Source organism: Trachemys scripta, chromosome 3 (assembly GCF_013100865.1).
Source record: "Trachemys scripta elegans isolate TJP31775 chromosome 3, CAS_Tse_1.0, whole genome shotgun sequence".
NCBI lineage: Eukaryota > Metazoa > Chordata > Testudines > Emydidae > Trachemys > Trachemys scripta.
This window is the reverse complement of record NC_048300.1, coordinates 3,911,092-3,924,012: the sequence shown is the minus strand read 5'-3', so window position 1 is coordinate 3,924,012 and position 12,921 is coordinate 3,911,092. Positions and strand designations below refer to the sequence as shown.

General features: G+C 58.1%; 1 protein-coding gene across 1 annotated transcript; it reads left to right on the top strand.

The window, feature by feature from the left end:
* The first annotated feature begins 945 nt into the window (after positions 1 to 945).
* On the top strand, positions 946 to 6,414 carry LOC117874144 (transmembrane protein 121-like). Its single transcript, XM_034763981.1, has 2 exons — positions 946 to 1,119; positions 4,464 to 6,414. Exon 2 carries the CDS (start codon positions 4,465 to 4,467, stop codon positions 5,407 to 5,409), a length of 945 nt encoding a protein of 314 aa, XP_034619872.1. The 5' UTR covers positions 946 to 1,119; position 4,464; the 3' UTR covers positions 5,410 to 6,414.
* The last annotated feature ends 6,507 nt before the right edge of the window (positions 6,415 to 12,921 follow it).

The following is a 12,921-nucleotide window of genomic DNA, read 5'->3' as shown; positions in this document are numbered from 1 at the left end:
AGTGTCTCTGTTCAGTCCATGATTTTTAGTGTCTAGCAAAATAAGGACTGAACAGAGACACTGGAGGAATGGCTTACAACAGAGGTTCTCAAACTGGGGGTCGGGACCCCTCAGGGGGTCAAGAGGTTACTATACAGGGATCATGATCTGTCAGCCCACACCCCAGACCCCACTTTGCATCCAGCATTTATAATGGTGTTAAATATATTTAAAAGTGTCTTTAATGTATAAGGGGGGTCACACTCAGGGGCTTGCTACGTGAAAGGGGTCACCAGTACAAAAGTTTGAGACTCACTGGCTTACAACAATCTGTAACCCACTAACCTCCCAGCTTTGGTTTTGTTTTTCTCCTTGACCGCTATGGCAGGAGGGGCGTTAACCGGCCCCTTCCCCTTGAAACATGTGCAAACTCCTTATGCCCAAGAATCTCTCCCACCGTGTATTGGGCTGTGACCGCTCCCAGCCCTGGGCAAGTGCCAAGGCCCGTCTCGCTTTCCCACAGAAGCGATTCCCGGCCCCCTGACCCGCACTATCCTGGGACCGCGGGTTCCCACTATGTTGTTGCTGCCGGCAGGAGGGTGTGTGTCCAGCGGGGCATGGGTCCGTGCTGGCGGCTAACGGGGAGACAGGCCGCCCCCCCGGCCCCAGGCGGGAACAGCTGTGACCCCTCCCCAGCAGGAGCGACCACCCAGCGCGGCCTCCCCGGGCGCCCCGCGAGCCGGCGCACAGGGGCCGGGCCGGGCCGGGGCTGCAGGAGGCGCTGGCCGAGCGCTGAGCGCCCGGCGGGGCAGCGCCTGGGACGGGGCCGAGCCGGGGCGCTGAGCTCCGCGGGGCCAGCGCGCAGGCAGGCGGGGAGGGCCGCGCTGCAGCCGCAGCACCCGGGCCCCGGGGCCGGGCATGGACCTGGCTGCGCCGCGGCCGCTCTCCCCGCCCCGGCTCGCTGCGCGCCCTGGGGTCCCGCTGCAGGGAGAGCCCCGGAGCCGCCGGCCGCTGCCCGCCCGGCCTGCCCCGGCTCGGAGGGGCCCGCAGCCGCGGGGAGCGCCCGGCTCCGGCCACCCAGCCCGGGAGCAGGCAGTGGCCGCTTCGGGGAAGCAGCATCGCGGCGGAGACTGGCGCTAGGTAAAGCCCCGCTCCGCGCTCGGCTCCCCGCGTCCCAGCGGCCGGCACACGCCGGGCCCGGCTGGGAATCGCCCCCCATGCAGGAGAGCGAGTGACTCGGGGCTGGGGCAGCCCTGAACCGGCTGCCGTGGCCTGGCAGGGCAGAGACTCCCCTAGCCTGCCCCCTGCACAGGGCAGAGACAGGGGACCGGGGGGGGGGGACATGGAGACNACCGGCTGCCGTGGCCTGGCAGGGCAGAGACTCCCCTAGCCTGCCCCCTGCACAGGGCAGAGACAGGGGACCGGGGGGGGGGGACATGGAGACAGGGGGCCATGGAGACAGGGGGCCGGGGGGGCATGGAGACAGGGGGCCATGGAGAGAGGGGGCCGGGGGGGGCATGGAGACAGGGGGCCATGGAGAGAGGGAGCTGGGGGGGGGCATGGAGACAGGGGACTGGGGAGCCATGGAGATGGGGGGGCCCTGGCGGATAGGCAGCCATCTCCGCTGGTGCCCCAGGGTGCCAGCTGCCTTGGTGGGGCCAGCTGGCGGCCGGCACTGGCCCCTGCCCCACTGTGTGGGGGGAAATAGGGGGTTGTATGAAGTCTTGTCCCATCTGGGCTACTTGGCACTGCACAGCCGTGTCTCTCCTGGCCTGGGCAGTCCCGGCTCTGATGGTGTTAGCAGCAGCTGGCAAGATGCCAAATGTCTGCAAGGGAATCGGAGCTCATGCCCTGGCCAGTCTGCGCCAGCAGTGTGGGCCCAGGAGCTGGTGGAGCACCACAGAGCCATGCCACAGAGGCAGGCTGGTGCTCCAGGAGCTCTGGGTCGACACGCTGGGGGCCGGAGCATTGGTGCGTCTGGGCAGCCAGGGTTCGGTGGGGACGGCAATGTGGCCATGGCCAAAGGAGAGGCATAGGATCAAGTGACGTATATTCGAGCTGGACAGTGTAGGACAGGCCCTATGGGCCGTTCTCCAGGGCTGTGCCCAGGCACTGGGGGGCTCCTGCCCCTGTCCCTGGGAAGTCCATTCCCCAGGAGAAAGGCTCTCTGTGGCAGGGACTCTATTTCTCCTCCTCTCACAGCCACAGCATGTCCGCCCTTGCTTAGCTGAGCTGGAACCACTGAACTCCTGCACCCTTGAGTCCCTGATCTCTGTTCCCTCCAGTGGTCAGCATTTTTCTGGGAATGTGGTGCCCACAATAGAGGACGCTGGGCCTGGCCCGGCTGTGCATTCAGGGGCTGCCCCCTGCTCGGCAAGGTGCTGCCTCTGGGCCTGCAGCCCTCAGTCGCATTGCTCGTTTTCACTGCCCATTGCATTTCCGGGTGGTGTCTGCGCTGACGTCCACTGTCACCCCCAGGGCTCTGCCTTTGCTGCCGGGTTCAGCTCCTCCAGGGGCAGCCGCTGGTGTTTAACCACGTCGGCTAACCCGGCTGGGAGCAGCCTGCATGGCACCATGGCCCCCATGCGGGAGGCCACGGGCGCTGCCCCAGTGGTGGGAACGAAGGGAAAGTATAAGGGGAAAGGCTAGTGTAGACAAGGGCTTCGGCTCTCAGCTGCACCAGCTCCTAGGTTGGTTTCTCCCATTGACGGGGGGTGGCTTAGCTTGTTTTCCCCAGCTGGGGTAGCTGCATCCATCCCAGCTGGGGTAGCTGCATCCATCCCAGCTCCATCTCAGCTTGGCCATTTCTGCCCACGGTGTTAATCTTGCTGGGTCCCTCGGGCTCATTTTTTCTGTCTTCACTGTTGATCACAGCTCCCCATTTAGTGTCACCCGCTGCTCACCGCTCACTTCCAGATCACAGGTGAAAACGCTTAATGAGTGGGGACCAAGCCAAGGCCCCTGCTGGATTCCTCCCCCCAGCCCATGCACTGGAGGACGTTCGTTTACCTCTGCGATCTGGGTTGTGCCCCCTTGGGCATATGCAGCAGGCCCCCGCCTTTAACTGCATGATCACATGCTATTTTTCTCTGGGCACAGGTGCTCAGCAGGGCCCAGCAGAGACCTCTGCCAGGGCAGAGCGTGGGTCAGCATAACATCCATAGCCTCAGACTGCTCCAGGCTTAGTCGCCGACCACGTCAGTTCACAGGGGGCTTTGGTGCCTCCACTGGGACAGACACACTCCCGTCTCAGCCCGGCGGCTGGCTTCTCTCCAGAGCAGTTGCGAAGCAGCAGCAGTCAGGATCCTGGCTCTGCTCCTCCTCTTTTCCCCATGCAGCAAGCCACAGCAGCTGCCCCAGTGCTGTGCCCAGGCCAGAAAGAGAGATGGCCCCGGGGGAGGGGTGGCATCCTCCCTGGTACCTGAGGAGGACACGCTGTACGGACGACGGAAGAGGAGGGGGACGTATCAGGCAACGCGTCCATGCCCCAGCAGTCAAGGAATCCAGAGCACTAAGCTAAAACACAGGGCCCAGATCACACCACGCTGGATGTGAGGGTTGGGGCCCTGGCAGTTTGAGTCCGTGCTCTGGGTTTCTCTGTGCACAGCGTGAGAGGTCTGGGCACGGGAGGAATGTATCAAATCGAGGCCCTTGGATGTCACCAGGCAAAGTGACACTACAAGACTTATCATATATCACCCCTTCACATTCACGCGTGTTAAGGACTAGTGAATTGTGCTGACACAGAACAAAATAAGGTGCCCCTACGAAGGTCAGCGGGGACACAGAAACCTGGAGCAGTAACAGCTGCATCGGCGCTAAGGGTGTCACAGGGTTTGTTTAATGCGGAGTTTTGCACCATCTCCAAAGTTCACATACATAGACACTGAAAACCGATTTGCTATTTTGTGATCACAGTCTCGACTTGAACAAAAATTTGATGACAGGCTCTTCGTTGTAGCAGACGAAAGTCTAACAAGATGCAATGGCTGGAAATTGAAACTAGACAAATTCAGACTGGAAATAAGATTACATTTTAACCATGAGGGTAATTAACCATTGGCGCAATTTACCAAGGGTCATGGTGGATTCTCTGTCACTGGCAATTAGGGCTGTCAATTAATTGCAGTTAATGCAAGCCATTAACGCAAAACAAATTAACTAGATTTTAAAGAATAGTCATGATTAATCACCATTTTAATTGCACTGTGGGTTGGCAGGGGTATGGGGGGGGCAGGGGGGGACCGGGCAGGGGGATGCTGGTGGCGGGGGTATGAGGGGGGGCACAGGGATGCTGTTGTGGGGAATGCCCTTAACAATGCAAAGCCGCACCCCTCCCCCTGCTGCCCACAGCTGACTGGGAGAGAGGTGGCAGGGAGGAACGTGCTGCCCACCAAGGCGGGGGAGATTTGACCACCACTCAGAGCAGAGAGAGCCCTACAGCAAAGGAGCTGCCTGACTGACCCGTGTCTTCCTCCTTCCAGGATGGTTCCCCCACCACCCGTCAACAAGCCCCATGTCTGCCTCTCCACCGTCCTCATCATGTGCAGCCTCGTGCTGATGGATGCCTACCTGGTGGAGCAGAACCAGGGCTCCAGGAAACTGGGCATCTGCATCATGGTCTCGGTGGGCGACGTCTGCTTCCTGCTGGTGCTCCGGTACATGGCGGTCTGGGTCGGGGCTGAGGTGAGGACAGCCAAGCGCGGCTATGCCATGATCCTCTGGTTCCTTTACGTCTTCGTGTTGGAGATCAAGGTCTACTTTGTCTACCAGAACTACAAGGCTGACCGGAAGAGCCTGGACCTTCTGGCACGCAAAGCCCTGACCCTGCTGCTGTCCATCTGCATCCCTGCCCTCTACGTGCTGCTGGTGGCCACCGAGCACATGGACTACGTCCGGACATTCAAGAAGAAGGAGGACCTCCGCAACCGGCTCTTCTGGGTTGTCATTGACATGCTGGACGTGCTGGACATCCAGGCCAACCTGTGGGAGCCCCAGAAGAAAGGGCTGCCCCTCTGGGCCGAGGGCCTGATGTTCTTCTACTGCTACATTTTGCTCTTGACTCTCCCTTGCGTGTCCCTGTGCGAGATCAGCATGCAGGGGTTCAGCATCGTGCCGCACCGGATGATGCTCTACCCCATTCTGAGCCTGCTCACCGTCAACATCGCCACCCTCTTCATCAGGGGGAGCAACATGGTCTTCTTCCGGGACGCCCGGGTCTCGGGCATCTTCATGGGCAAGAACGTGCTGGCCATTGTGCTGAAGCTCTGTATGTTTGTGCAGTACCGGAAGCAGCTGCGCCACGGGCCGGTGGAGTTCAGCGCCGCACCCCAGCACAGCGCCGCGCCTCAGCCCCAGCCTGCCCTGCAGCTGCTGAAATCCCAGAACCAGACGCCTGGCCCCGAGGCCCTGGGCCGGGAGAACACGTGACCTGAGGCGGGCACCGCAGACTGGGCATGGAGTAACACGTCTCTTTGGGGTTGGACCCTAACGATGGCAGAGTACCGTCGCCTGCCGAGCCCCTGCCCAATGCTGGTTCCTCCAGGAAGTCTGTGAGCAACCCTTCCTTGCTTTGCACGGACAGACTGACCAGCCACATCCCAGCTGAGCACGGGGCTGGGGAACGGCACGGCGTAGAACAGCCAAGGGTAGCCAGTCCCTGAGGCCAGCTGGCGGACCCTGTAGAGAGGCTATCGAAGGGGAACAGGCAGTGCCAGGCGACAGGGTCTATCCCTGCTTGATCCCCTGTATTCCTTCAATTGCAAGGGTGTCGCGGCGCGATGGCTCTGCGGTGGGCCTGCTGGGAATGTCCCGGGGGGACACAGTCTCCATGGACTCCCTGCACAGTCACTGTGAGGTCAGAGTCAGGCGTGGAGTCTAACAGTGCCGGGGGGCACCCGTTCTGCCCTCGATGGTGTCTCCTGGGCCCCTCTCTCTGCACGCCCACACGTTCCCCCACACACACACATACACCGCTGCCTGTTCCATCCTCGGGAGTGCAGGATCCCCCAGGGGAGTGGTGCTGGTGCCGGAACTGCCCAGACGCCCAATGGGACTCATGGGCATCTTCCTTTTTCCAATAAATGAAAGTCCAAGCCCTGCAGCCTCCTGGCGTCTGTGTGCAGCTGCTGCCTAATGCTGTTTGTGTGGAGGCCAGTCGGGACGAGCGTGGGTCCTGCGCTCTGTGAGGGCTGACAGAAGGCATGGGAGGTGGGTAGGATTATGGGACGACAAGAGCTGGCTCATTGTTAAGGTTGCAACACGACTTCTGTTTGAATTTTCCATCCTCTCTGAAGCCTGCGCCCCCAGTCAGATGGGCTTGGAAAGTGCTAGTTCAGGCCCCAGGGGAGAGTGTGGGGCACCTTTGGGGTCACTGGATCAAAGGGTGCCCACGATAAAGCCTTCCAACATGATTGGTTGTGTAAGACCTCAGTTTCTTATAACCCATTTGTTGCAGCTTAGGGACGGACGGGGCAGGCAGACAACAGGACAGTATGCCTTCTTCTCAGAGCCAAGACACAGCTGTCGTTCTAAGATTGGATAGGCTCATGAAGTCTACGGGCAAGGATCCATTGATGGTGGTTCATATTGGCACTAATGCCACTGCGTCGCAGGATACCTCACAGATAACAGGTGATTTCAGGGAAATTGGAAGCATGCTGAAGAAGAATGAACCAAGGAAGACAGAATATTCTGGAAGCAAATTGCTGTCTAGGTAAGTGGTGTAGGGTGGAGAGTTTGGGTTTTGTGGAACATTGGTCCACCTTCTATGGGGAAAAGGCGTTGCATAGTTTGGATAGCTCCACCACAATAGAAGGGGGACCAATCTTCTCAGGGACAGGTTGGATAGAGTAGTCAGGAGGGGGTTAAACTAATAGCAAAAGGGGAGGGTAGAAAGATGGAAGATATGAGTACTGAGTTAGCACAAAACTGATATGTTGAGAAGAAAATTAATCAAGACACCAAAGGACAGGAAGAGAAGGAATTATTGAATTGCCTGTACACTAATGCTAGGAGCCTGGGTAACAAATAAGGAATTGGATTGCTCATTTATGAGCATAAATTCAACCTAGTTGGGATTAATGAAACCTGGCGGGATGCTTCGCACAACTGGAAGGTTAAAATCAATGTTTATAACCTAGTTAGGAAGGATTGAATGGGCAAAAGGGGAGCGGGTGTGGCACTCTGTCAAAAATGGCATTACCTGTTCCGAATCACTGATCACTCCAAAGAAAATGACCTTGAATGCTTATGGATCAAAGTCCTAACAGATAAAGCACATTCTTTCCATTCTTCTGAGTACTGAATCTCCAACAAGGATCGTCTGTCTTCCTTGGATGGTTGGAGAATTCTTTGCAGGTAAACTTGCTTTTCTTAACCGTTGGGCTGAGCTGGCTTCTGCATGCGTGACCTGTACATCTCTTTGTTCCCTGGGAACTGCTGGATCTTGAGACGCATCTTCCATAGTTTCCACTTTGAAGAACCAATATTGTTTTAACCTCCTAGCTGTGTGTAATTCCTCCTGCGTCTCTTCTCTCTGCTGGCCCCCGTTTGCCCATCCTCATCTTTCTCCATCTGTACGGAAAGACGTTGTGACCTCTTCCTCCGGCAGTTATGAACTGCCAGGTCTCCTGTCTGACTCCCTCTCTCAGCTCCATTCTTCATTGAACTTGGGGTACGGGGGTTTCCCAAATTGTCTAGAAGCTCCTCGGCTTCTCTGATTCTTAGTAGTGTCTCAGCTTTCCCCTCCAGTCCAAGCATCTTCTGCTCCGGCACGGTCACTTCATGCCCAGGAAATCCCGCCTGGCTTCAGGCAGGAACGAGAGCGTGGCACTTCCGCTGCAGATCACCACCATCGTTCCATTGCTGGCTATCTTGATATCACACACAGATCTAGAGTGACCAGATGTCCTGATTTTATAGGGACAGTCCCAATTTTGGGGTCTTTTTCTTATATAGGCTCCTATTACCCCCCACCCCCTGTCCTGATCTTTCACATTTGCTGTCTGGTCACCCTACACAGAGCTGAACCTGGGAGGAAAGACTCTCCCATGCCAAACTCCCTCAGAAGTTCCCGTTAGCTGCCTCTGATTGTGGATCTTGAGTTCACCTCGCAAGTGACTTTTTATCCCCAGTCTTCGCTGCTTAGCTGAGCTCAGCTCCGCCTCTCACCACCAGGGAGCGATTAACCACTCCCGAGACTTCAAACGGCCTGGCTCATCAAAGCTCCACGGGCTAGAGCCGTGGGGTCTTCAGCAACTCACGGATCAAAGCTCGAAGGGAGGGGATGGCATGTGGGGAACCGGTTGTGTGGCAGGGGAGCTGGCTCTAGGAGGGGATGGCGTGTGGGGTGTTGGCTGTGGGGCAGCGAATCTGTCGGGGTGCTGGCTGAGGGAGGGGGCTGCTCTCAGAGGTTGCAGGGTGGTAGCAGGTTTGAGGTGGTTCAGTTTCCATGTGACACACTCAGGGTATTTTCAGTGTCGGCACAGCATGCCCACACAGGCTGGGGCCTCAGCCGTATGACGTGCAGGGAGCCTAGCTAAGATCCCACCAAGTCCAGCTCTCTCGTTGGTCTCTGCTACCCGCTCAGCACACTCCATTCATCTCTGCTGGCTGGGCCCTGTCCATTCCACCGGTGGGACTGCTTAGTCCACCAGCCCCGGATGGCATGGCCCAGTTCCACCTGGCCTGGCCCTTAACCCTCCTCGGGGCCAGATGCTCTGCAAGCCAAGGGGCTTCAGGTGGACATGACTAGAGCTAGTGCCCACTGGAGGCAGCTCCTCTGCTAGTTCCCTGCTAAATCCCCCATGATCCCCTTAACAACCGTCCCCAGCTGGGCTGCTGTCATGGCTCCGCAGCATCGGTGCTACGGCCCCAGCTTTGGAACAGTCTCTAGCAGGAACCCCTGCGGTGTGCCAGACCCCCTAGGGGTCTTGCTCTTCCTCCAGGTGAGCCACACGGCTTCACCTCCTCCTTAGACAGGACCTCTGGGCCGACAGCACCCTGCTTCACAGCGTGAGCGCCGTCCAGCGAGTCCAGCTGAGACAGACCCTGAGGGAGACGTGTCCTCTCTGCCGGGATTCACGCATCTCACCAAGCCCCAGAGAGCTACGCGCCACGTATCCCCGTGCCTCTCAGCCTGCGCTGGGAGCAAACAGACCCTTCCCCCCACTGGGTAACAGTGCAGCATATAAAATAAACTGGGGCACAAACAGGACTCATACAAATATTCCCACTTTATCGAAGCCCCCTTGGCCCAGGTGTCAGCATTTAACCCCTTGTGCAGGGTCCAGCACTTGCACATCCATAAGTCATCTCATTAGCAGCTTTGCTATAGCCGCCCAGCCTCCGGCCAGGGCTCTCGGCAAGTCCCAAGCCTTGGAGACACAGGAGCTGGAAACACAGCCTCGACAGCTCTTCCATGGGCTCCCTGCCACATCCTGGGAAGATCCTGCCGGACTCCAGCTTCGAGCTGGGCCAGGCCTTGGGGAGATGCTCAGTAACATGAATTGTCACATTCCCTGCAGCCTTCCCCCCTCCCACCATACCCATCTTCTGCTGACCCCTGGGACAGCTGAGCTCTCACCCCCCTGCTTGTTCCCTGGTTATTTGTTTCCATGGAGATGCGGTCTGTTTAGCAGGAGACCCAGTTCTCTCTCTCATGCAGCCATCTAGCCTGAGATCTCTAGGTCTCTACCACGGGAGGCTCAGTGCCAGCCGGAGCAGGAGGAATTGCACCCCTGGGAGCAGGGGAGGCCAGCCAGCAGCTCGGGACAGCCCTCATCTCTCCAGGCTGGCAGGGCTGGAGCACAAACGGAGAGAGGCAGCAGCAGGTGCCCAAGGCAGAGCCACATGCGACTCATCCATCTCACCAATTAGCCACTCAGTTGTGAGCGGAATACAAAGCACAGCGCCCGCCCCCCTACGTGGTTAGTGGCTGCACACTGACAGTGATGGGGAGCCCAGCCCCGGTGCTGTTAACCCTATCCCTGGCACAGGGGGAGCAGCCTACCTCTGTCCTCACTGCAGAGGGGAGGCATGTGGCAGGGTGCATGCAAGGGGGCTGCCCACTGGTAAGTCACTAGTGAAATGGGTGCACACAGCCCTCACACGGGGTGCTCTGCAGCTGGGGCAGAACAGGCCCATCTGAATCTGCACACACATTGCACTAGCAGACCTTCCAAGAGCTAGGAAGGGAGTCGCACGGCTGCTCTGCGCAGGGGCAGCATTCAGCCCAGCCATTCCCCTGCTCAGCCAGCCCTGCCACCATTCCCCTGCCCCTGGGCACGGCGCCCAACTCCCACAGAGCTGTCCCCGCTCCAGCCGAGTGCTGCTGGTGATGCGGTGCTGGGCCAGGCCCTGGCCGATGGACACGCCCCCAGGTGGCAGTGATGCTGGGGTACCCTCAGAACCGCAGCTTTCATGACAAGGAGGAGTCCGTTTCTAGCGCGCCTGGCTGGGAAGGAAAGCTTGAAACCATCTTCCCGCTCCTGCCTCTCCAACATGCTGCAAACCAGAAGGCAAATCACAGCCCCCAATTTACTGTGCTTTCGCCTCTCCTGACACTGAAGGCCAGCTCCAGCCGGCTGGGGCCCGACTCAGGCGTCTGGAACTCAGGGATGCCAACGGCATGTGAGCAAAGCAAAACCCAAATCCCCTCTGCAGCCAGCACTGCACCACCCATTGGAGGCAGAGGCCCACAGGTGTCTGGCACACCAGCTGCCAGGGTCGGACCTTTCAGCTGGAGAAGGGATTCCCCCAGTGGCTGGAAGGAAACAGATAGGGGCAGATTGAATTAGGCCAACAGGCAACAAGGCCTCAGCAGAGAAAGGAGCTGGGGCTGGGGCAGGAAAGAAGGGGCTCTCCCTCAGCTGAATAAAGGTCAGCCCCTCACCTGACCCTGTCCTGCTTCCCCACCCCGGCCCTGCATGACTGGCTGAGCTGGCAAACGCTGCTGGGGTGCATGTCACTAAGTAGTGGCTGCAGGAGGCTGGATCAAGGCTGCTGTGCAGGGCTGCAGGAGTGGAAGAGTGCAGTGTCGGGCAGGTCAGGGCTGTGGTGCATGAAGGGAGTCGTGTGAGGCTCACGCACTAGCCTCCCAGGGACAGTCCAGGGCTCATCCCTCCATCATGCCCCTGGGATCTGTAGTGGGACCATTACCTTTATGGCTGTAGCCCTGTGATGGTCTTCGCCCCTAGGGAGCATTGCCTAGTGGTCAGGGGCTTAGTCCCTTCAATACGCGGGGGTCGGGTGAGGGGCAGTTTTGGTTGTGGAGACTGCCACTTCCTGCTACTGCCCAAAGTTCCCAGTCTAACAGCAGAGAGCGGAGGAGCATCAGCTCACCACATGGCATCTCTTCGTGGCCAGGCATGGCACGGTAGCTCTCTCCCTCTTGGGGTGGCGGCTGCTTCCTCTCGTGCCTTGGGCCTGGTCAGTTCCCAGTCTCTCCCCTTCAGGCCCAGTCCCTAACCACAGCCGGGGAATCAGCACTGACTGGGGTAGTAGGAGAAAGGGGGCAATGCCTCCTGCACAGGGTCCATCAGACGTTGGTCCTCCCTTCCCCCAAGGAGGGACCTTTGGGCAGCTGTGGCTGGGGGAGATCCTGCCTTCCCTCAGGTGCTGAGAGCTGCAGAACCTCTCTTCACCGGCCTGCCCAAAGGGGAGCTGTTCTGCTCCCTTTTAACTCCTCCTCCAGCCCGTGCATCTCCTGCAGGTGCGGCGGGGCAGGACTGAGCCCAGAAAAGCTACTTCACCCCTTGTTGCCCAGTGTGGGGCTTGTATACCCCATCATGCACCCCCCCCCAAGATGGAACCCAGGGAGCCAGGACCATCGGACTGCTCCCCCTGCTCCCCGGAGCAAAGGTCAGCATTTTGGTGAGCTTTTCTGGCTCTATGTTGAATTTTGAAGGTGCATGGCTGGAGAGACAGGGAACAGCACACAAGCCAGGAGGTTGCGTCCTTCATGGCATTCAACCACCTCAGGAGGGTGCAGTAGGTAAGAGGCTCGAATGGCTTCCCCAGGAGGTAATATCAGAGAGGCCACGGCCCATGTCACAGATAGACCCGCCTTTTTTATAATGGACTATGCCTGGTCCCATGTGGCTCGAGGAGAGTACTGGGTGTTCCTCTCCGTTTGCTTCCTGGGACAAGACAGCGCCCAGTCCCACGGCCGAAGCGGTGCTCTGTAAAATGAATTCTCCTGTGGTGCTGGGACTGCACAGGACAGGCTCTTTACCCAGGAGTTCTTTCACTTTCTGCAAGGCCCCAAACCTGTCTGACTTGCTTCTTCATGGTGGGTATAGGCACGCAGTGAGGGCTTGGATTTCACCCACGAGGGGCCAGACTTGGCCCTTCCCTAAAGCATAGCCCAGAGAGGTAGTTTCTTTCGTCCCAGTCTTGCACTATGCTGGGTTTGTCGCTAGCTCAGGCTACCGTAGGGACTGAAGAACGGGTGTGACACGAATTAGACGTTCCTGCCAGCTGATCTGGTTCATGACTGCATGGGTGAAACTTGCCCTTTTAAAGCACCACATGTATCTGTATTACCGGTTTGGCCTTTATTCTATCTGCACATTATCAATGTGATCTAGTCATGATTACTTGTACCTAAGATACCATTAGCTCTGCGAGAGAGGCTTTGATTCTATTTTCTAGCTGGCATACCATCCCCAGATTGCAGAACCGCTCTGCTCTGGGGCAGGTTGGGTCAAAAAGAACCCAGCTGTGCTGTCACATTTCAGGTGGTGGTTATGCTGCTGGTGGTTAGAAAAACCCTCTCTTTTCCTTGTAAACTGAGCAGCTTTGCTCTGGAGAGAGCGAAACACAAACACAAAACCTTTGTTGTGTCATTTGGAAAAGCACAACCGCAGGTTGGTTTTTGGCTAGGACTTTTGTTAGGAAGCAATTAAACATTGCCTCTGTTTGAACTGCCTCCCATTGCTA